This window comes from Chaetodon trifascialis, chromosome 20 (assembly GCF_039877785.1).
Source record: "Chaetodon trifascialis isolate fChaTrf1 chromosome 20, fChaTrf1.hap1, whole genome shotgun sequence".
NCBI lineage: Eukaryota > Metazoa > Chordata > Actinopteri > Chaetodontiformes > Chaetodontidae > Chaetodon > Chaetodon trifascialis.
The window spans coordinates 11,210,001-11,217,633 of record NC_092075.1 but is presented as its reverse complement, the minus strand read 5'-3'; the positions used below and the strand labels follow the sequence as shown (position 1 = coordinate 11,217,633).

At 43.1% G+C, this 7,633-nt stretch overlaps 1 protein-coding gene across 1 annotated transcript in view; it reads right to left on the bottom strand.

Annotated features, from left to right (window-relative positions):
• Positions 1 to 1,500: 1,500 nt before the first annotated feature.
• tbc1d10ab (TBC1 domain family, member 10Ab) overlaps positions 1,501 to 7,633 on the bottom strand; it is a 7,768-nt gene continuing 1,635 nt past the window's right edge. Inside the window, exons 2-9 of the mRNA XM_070989321.1 lie at positions 7,289 to 7,388; positions 6,434 to 6,541; positions 5,664 to 5,770; positions 5,462 to 5,576; positions 5,123 to 5,188; positions 4,590 to 4,779; positions 4,266 to 4,420; positions 1,501 to 4,048 (exon numbers count right to left, since the gene is read on the bottom strand). Coding sequence (XP_070845422.1) covers positions 3,647 to 4,048; positions 4,266 to 4,420; positions 4,590 to 4,779; positions 5,123 to 5,188; positions 5,462 to 5,576; positions 5,664 to 5,770; positions 6,434 to 6,541; positions 7,289 to 7,388 — 1,243 coding nt within the window. The 3' untranslated portion in view covers positions 1,501 to 3,646. The remainder of the gene's footprint in view (positions 4,049 to 4,265; positions 4,421 to 4,589; positions 4,780 to 5,122; positions 5,189 to 5,461; positions 5,577 to 5,663; positions 5,771 to 6,433; positions 6,542 to 7,288; positions 7,389 to 7,633) is intronic.

The following is a 7,633-nucleotide window of genomic DNA, read 5'->3' as shown; positions in this document are numbered from 1 at the left end:
AAGAGGTAAAATCCTGTCCCAGTATAATAAACTGTTGTTCTGATCTGAGGAGTTTTAAAGCTCATGAATATTAGTGCATTAGTCAGACCAGACCCCCTGGATCGTATTTCATCTTCTCACCACCAGTTGTAGCAACACATCCACATCAACATAGCCCCTCTTGTTTTTTTTTTGTGTTTTTTTTTTTAAACATGGACCTACTTTCAGTTTCAACACGACTTCAGCAGCAACTGTCAGAGATGTCCACTTTAAAAGCGGGGAAAAGGGGAAAATGCACCAAAAGATGAAACACTGACAAGTTCATTGTGGACTCTTGTTGTGTCATGATAGCACTTTTTAAAGGTGCAAACAGCAGGAGCACGAAACCGTGTACCGTGACGTTTCCTGCATAAAACGCTGCCCCAGCAACAAGCTATTGCGACTACGAAAGCTACAAATTCTGCTTTGCTCTTTTCTGAGAGCGCGGTTATGGGTGCACGTCTGGGTCACGTCTCCATAAAGCCAGTCTCCCATTACACCCTGTCTAGGCGAAGCTCTGGCCAAGTGAATGTCAGTGAGCACCAGCCCAAAGAGAGACAGACAGGTGGGGGGGCGGGGGGTAAGGCGGGGTGGGGTTGGATTGAGGTGAAGGGTGGAGTTGGGTCGAGAAGGGGCGGACAAGCTAGCATTGTTTACAGATAGAGAAAGGCACAAAAGAGATGATGAGAGGAGGCAGAAATGCAAAAATGCTCTAATGACAGGCGATCTCAGACAAACGACACACAAAATCCTTCACAGAAATAGAAACAAAGCCACTGTGAAGGCAACGAGGGAGACTCAGGAATGTGACATGAGGAAGATGGAACAATCTCAATCATCTCATCTGATTAGTGGGTGTGATAAATTAAAATCCTGTATTTTATCTGTGCCACCAAGTGTATTGTCAAATGACAGAAAATGAGGGGAAGTGTGGAGACATGAATGGACGACCAGAAGAATTTCTCTGAAAATAGTAATGCAATGATATGCAAAGTGACCCATCACAACAAACTGTGAAACAGCATTGGGGTTTCGCTGGCGGAGTCAATTAAAATGTAGAGGAGAGCATTGTTGGCTGTCATGTTCTTGGACCGCAGCTGAACTTTGTTGAGGAAGAAGAAGAAGAAGAGTGAAGAAGAAGGCCTGTATGCACGCAGAAGACTCCATTCAGAGACCAAAGGCAAATGGCTGGGCGAGGCGCTTTGGACGGCACTGTGGGAATTCGCCCTATTTGAGATGCAAATTCCTCAAAGAGCTGAAAGAGCCGGAGAAACAGGTGTCCAAGGAAGTGTGCTACTGCGTGGGTGAGTGAGGGCGGGTGTGAGGGCGCTGAATGATAACACAGGGTGTATTGTAAATCCCGCTTGTTCAGGCCAGTCTGTGTGGCACGGCTTGTCTTATCTCATCTTGGTGTAACATTAAATGTAAGTAAACGAAGGAGTTTGTTGTGAGAGTAGAACGGGAAAATATGACAGACAGATCTGCAAAAGTAAAAGGTTTCAAATTTTATTGATTTAAATGTAATTTGGTATAAAACAGCTCGTAGATATGAGAAGTGGATTTCAAAAACAATCAGCACACAGATCAGAAATATACACTGATGAAATCAGCCGGCTGCAGATTTACAACCAGACGTAACCATGTTCTCTTTAATCATGATAGTGGCAATGATTAGTAATAAGGAGCATCTCACCATCCTGGTTTATATTTTTGGATGGATATTTAAAATAAATCCTTTTAGAAAAATCAACTCAAAGTTTTCGATGGATAAGCACATCCTTTGTATCCTGTATCCCTCAGAAGGACTGTCATTATTCATCTGAATCCCTGGATGAAGCTCTTTGAGACCATCTGCATGACAGGATGAAAGCACCGGGTGGAAACTCAACCGATGAACTGCATGTTGGTTAAATGTGATTGTTCCTGCTATAGAAATTGTTGAAAATCAAACTATGAACAGCTTCAGAGGACATAAACAGTGCTTCCGAATAAACAGAAAAATAAACCCGTATCTTATTTTGAAAATCAAATGTCCAGAGTTTTTCAGATCAACACATATCCACAACCATTTTCCACTATAAAACCTTGAGTGCAAATAACCTGATGCACAGTCACACATGCAGCCCCTCATGAAGGAACTTGCTGGACCTGGAGTGTTAAATGTTGATTAAGAGTTTTTTTAAGCAAGTTCTTCACTGAAACACCTCAGACACACACTGTTTGGTCATTATCAAAGGTTTACGGTTCCTTTACTTTTAATATCTTTTGGGGTTTTTTTTTGGCATCATTTGGTCTGACCTAGTGTCTCAATTATTTTTTAGTTCAATACTGCCATTAGAAAAAAGCTGCTAGAGATTTTACATTACTTGATTTTTTTTTTTTTTTTTTTTTCACACAGAAAAAGCAGTTTTGTCAACATCAGCTGCTTCAGCACGTTTCAGTGGTATTTACTGGTTTGGTATGTACAAAAAAGTAAAAACAGGGGGAAAACTAACTTATTCCAATTGTATGGTTGCACAGTAAAAAATCTCCCAATGCCATCTTTTTCTTTTATAGTAAAATCAGACACCTTTAAGTCTAAAGGATCCAGAGACCTTTAAGCAAAATAAAAAACAGCTTTGAATTAGCGTCAAAATGGCATTTCACCATATCTCATTCACATCATAAATAGAAACCTAATGCTCTCCCAAACTGCCAGCAATCAAACCCTGTGTCACAACATGATTGAATAAACTGCTTGAACAACATATATCTTAAAAACAGGCATTACAAATCTTTGGCTTAGTGGCACAAAATTTCCCTGCACACTTTTCCTTCATTTGAGACTCACACAGCTTGTGTCAGTTTATAATCTCACAAGACTACAGCTGGTCACAGCTGAGGCTGAGGGATAATCTCAGGACGCCATCAAGTGTTCAACAACAGCAACGACAAACGCGTCACTTGTCACAAGACTGTGCCAAACAGAGACACTGATAGACTGTGTTTCTGCAGATTAGTGCGAATGACTTAGTCTAGCAAAGCAGGATAACTACGAACCTCTGCGTTGGCAATGTAGTGATGAATGCAGGCAAAGAGGAAGACTATGAAAGCAAGGTGCTCGAGAAAACACCTCATCCATTAAGACAAAATCTGATTTTTAACTGCAGATAGAATCAGAGTGTTTCAGAGGTAAACAGCAGCAGTCGCTGTTGACAGCGCATATCCGCACATGCTCAGTCATATGAAGCTAACAGCTCCACACTCCCACACGCCCAAACCTCACAGACATGTGCGCAAAGGGCACAAAGTCGCCATCTGTTGTTGTTCCCTGGCAATTACACATTTCTGAGTTCCGTTATGTTTTGAAAAGGTACTATACTTTTATACTACATTTCCATGACTGTGCTACTTAGTAAACAACCTGGATAAATGGAATGACACAGAAAATGTGCTGAGCATCACAGTGATTGTATACCAGAGTTTGTCCTGGATTGTCATGATTGTAAAAATAGCCATTTTATAAAATGTCATGTCATGTCAGGACGCACTAAGTCTGTCATGTGAGGCTGAAAACTGTAATGAGTGACGACATCAGTAAAAGTAGTATGGAATGATTTATGAGTGTAAACTGGTGACACTTACCCTGCTACAGGTAAGTGTCATGCTCTGCACTGCTCAGACTCTCTTTGGACCCTTGTACGGTCACGTGTTTGTGGAGGGGTGAGGGGTCACTGGATGGAGGGTAAGGATTAATGGTCTCCTGCGGTGGTAGGATTGTTTTCTGCTTCTCCTCTTTAGTCTTTTTCCTTTCCTTGGCGTCCTCCGCTCTCACCCCGTCCATCTCGGATTCCAGAGAAGACTCCACAATGATGGTGGGCCTCTGTTTCAAGTCCTGTCGGCTGGGAGGCTCGGCAGCCATGATGGCCTTGGCGCCGTGCATCCTGGGAGGGGACTTACAGTGCAGATCTCCATGAGTGTCCTTCCAGCGCCGCAGCTGAGCATGGTGCTCCTTCTCAATGTCTTTCTCAGTCACCGGTAACACAGTAATCTGAAACACAAGGGGAGAATGATTCATAAGCAGGTGAGCAATGACTGGGTGTTTTGCTTCAAGCACTCTGGCACGTGTCAGGTTAAGCCTGTCGCTGTTATCACAACTACAGGAGGGCAAAGTCAAAGAGGAAGACAGCTGCATGTGCAGTGGGTGCTGGGGCTGAACAATAAAATGGATAACACACACTACAGCGTCGTGAGACGTATAACTGTACCTCATGCACCAGGAAGCCTTCTCGCATGTACTGTGGCTGTATAGCTCGGAGCAGTTCCATTGTTTCATAGAGACCATGACAGGCCTTCAGTTTCTCTTGGGATCCCAGCATGCACTTCAGGAGAACCAGACCCACTCGGAAGAGGATCTTTACTCCTGAAAACAGCATCACATCAGACGGCATGCAGCTAAAGCAGCAGTCTTCACTTATACTTTAATAGAGGACATAAGTGGATATTTAGGTGCACAGCTCTGGTGCTGCTACTTGGAGTGAGAGCAACAATCTTGCAGTGTGATGAACTGTTTCTTTTGTGTAGTCTCTCACCCTCACAAAGGAACATGTCCCAGACACGCAGCACCGAGGCCCACGGCAGAGTCCGAGAGAAGGCACACATGAACCACTCCGTCATGTACAAGATGGGCTCCAGCTTGTGCTTCTTCAGGTGACGGTGGGCCACAGGAGACACCCGCCGCAGCAGAGCATACAGGATCTCCCCGTCCAGCTGGATCGCCTCCTGCGGAGACCACATGGAACAGCAGTCGGTGGACAGAGAGAGAGAGGGAACACACGTCTTTGTCTTTGCTTAATCTGATTGTCTGATTATCTCGTCTTTGCAGCCTGGTCACCACCTCATGTCATTAGGTCGTTAGCATATCAGTGTCAAGCTAGAGACACCCTGGCCTGAGAAATCTAACACCACCACCAGCTGCGTACGGGTGCACATTTTAGAAATATACTGTATACAGGGTTTGGATAGATAATGATTGACATGCTGTGAATATATAACATACTCAGAGGTGCTCAGGCTCTTCTAATGATACCAAATGATGTGATTGTGTGTCTGTCTGGACCCTTACCAGCCCCGTACTGTAGTATCCGGGAAGGTATTTCTCACAAATCTGGACAAGAACCCAGAATGCATCCTAGGACAAAGAGAAGAGACAAGGTAAAGCATTTATTATAGCGTGGTGTTAAAAAAAATAAATGACTGTTAATATTAAAGTTAACCACGTTGACAAAGAAATGGTGTTTTGGTGAAAAACATAGCAATTCAACAGTGAATTCTTGGTTTAGATAGAATTCTTTCACACTCTTTGCCCTGTCATTAGAGCAGTAAGCATCTGGTATAAACTCTATGTTATTTCATACTAGAGAAATACAGATTTGGAAAGGCTGAATTGCTGGTGTGTGTTTACCTCTGCTGGCATGTGCATCAGGAGTACAGCAGCGATGGGAGCCTGAGCCTGACAATAACCCTCTTCTGGACGATGCAGAGTATAAGCCTTCAACACGCGGAACAGGTCCTGTTGGCTGAATGTTTGAACATACAGAAATTATATTCAGCCACATTACCACAACGATGGACATCATGACTGGCATTCTGAAGACAGGGCTTACCCATGGCCTCCTCTCGCTGCAAACATTTCGTGGAAGGGGAACTGTCGATGGAGGTCCCTCTCAATAATGTCTACCCATTTAGGATCTCCTGGCTGACTGTCCAGCTCCTAAAAAGACAAAATCATTTTGTTTGCTTTTGGAACATAATATCTGACATTAGTGTTAATTTCGTTAACTAAAACTACGATGAAATATGTTTGCCAACGACCATTTTTCCATGACTAAAACATCCTAAAACACCAAACCCCTGACATTGCTAGTGTCTACTTAAAGCAGCAGTAGTAGTGAGCTAACTGGCTGAAAGCCACATGCCTTGCAGACATGAACAACAGCCTAGATTTGTCATCAAAATGAATCTGGATTCTTCAAATTGACACCATCAGACCACAAGACTAGACACTTTCTGCAAAGCTACAATCATTCAACCCCTGTTTTTCATCAGATTATGATAACAAGTAAAATCTTAGGTGAAATAAGTTACTGCAATAAGATGACGAAAACAACAAAAGATCATCTGATGACTAAGAAAATGTCAGCAGTTTGCATTGACTGAAACTAGACTACAATAATTATGGTTTTCTCTGACTAAATGTGATAAAAACTAACAACGAGATTTGACTCAGGACCAAGACTAAATAGAAAAAGACCTAACAAAATTAACATTTTTGAGCCATCTCCCAACAGCCACTTTTTTTTGTTGGTGATTTTGTAACGTAGGAAATTCTGGAACTTGAAAGGTTACAAACAGGGATTACAAATATAGGACTGACCTGAAATTTGCCCCCATTTTGTTCCCTTCTCACTTTGCCTCCAGTGAGGTAGAGCCAGGCCCGGCCACGCAGGGATGGAGGGATCCCCTTCTGACAGCGCTCCTTCACCTGTTATGTAACACATGCACAGTTACTGAGAGGAAAAACGGGACATGGAACACAGACATTTAAGGACAGTACTGCAAATACTGCAGCGCACACACAGAAAGTATAAAACATGGATGTTGCCCAGAGGTTCCTGAAGATCCACTGTGAAGCTCAGTGACAGTGGCTCTGAACGTCACCATCTTAGCAGTGCCTAACTCAGCGTAACACCAGGCTTATACAAAATTGGGGAAAGATGCAGAGCATGGGTGAAACTGAGGTGAGCAGAATGAAGGCTGGTTGCTGAAACCTGGCAACTAGTGGTCAAACAAAGCAGGCAATGCCCATAATTATGCTTAACTAATAATCAGCAATAGAAACCAAAACTGTTATTTGTACCAGGCTGTGAACATTTTTCTGCTGTTAGTTTAGGGACTACGGGCATTGAGTTGCTTTTGGAGCTAGCCTCAAGTGGCCAGTCAAGGAACTGCAGTTTTGATACTCCTGCGTTGACTGTATTTTTCAGGCCCTGAGGCTGCCACTATTGCTCAACAGATCATTAAAGATCACTTTAAAAACCTGGCATGATGATGAAAGGGTTGCAGGTTTTCCAGCTCTGTCTTTGAAATGAATTTATATTGTTCAGTCAACTTCAAAACTAGTGCCACAACAACCATGTTCATGTCAGATGAACTTATACAAAGTGTACTTTTCCATCACCAAAAAAGAAAGAGTCAAAGTCAGACCTAATTTAAAGTTTATGAAGCAGACCTTCTTGTGTTTTTTGGCCATCCACTTGTCCCAGCTGTTGAGCATCTCCAGCCATTTTGCCTCCCGCTGCCTCAGCACCTCAATGGGAATTACCTCAGCACTGTGGAGACAGGAGACAATGTCACTGACACAATCAAATTATTTTCATGCAAACTGACAACAGCTACACTGTACTGTCTCACTTCCCTGCACTTATGACAAGGGAATAATGTCATCTGAGGGGGCGGGACTGTGGCTCATCTCTTCCTTGTCCACACAGGAAACCTAACCTCAGACATAACAGTAGAACACTTGCCAACGGCAGCAAAGTACAAGGAAAACAGGAAGCTGTGGGAGAACTTTCCC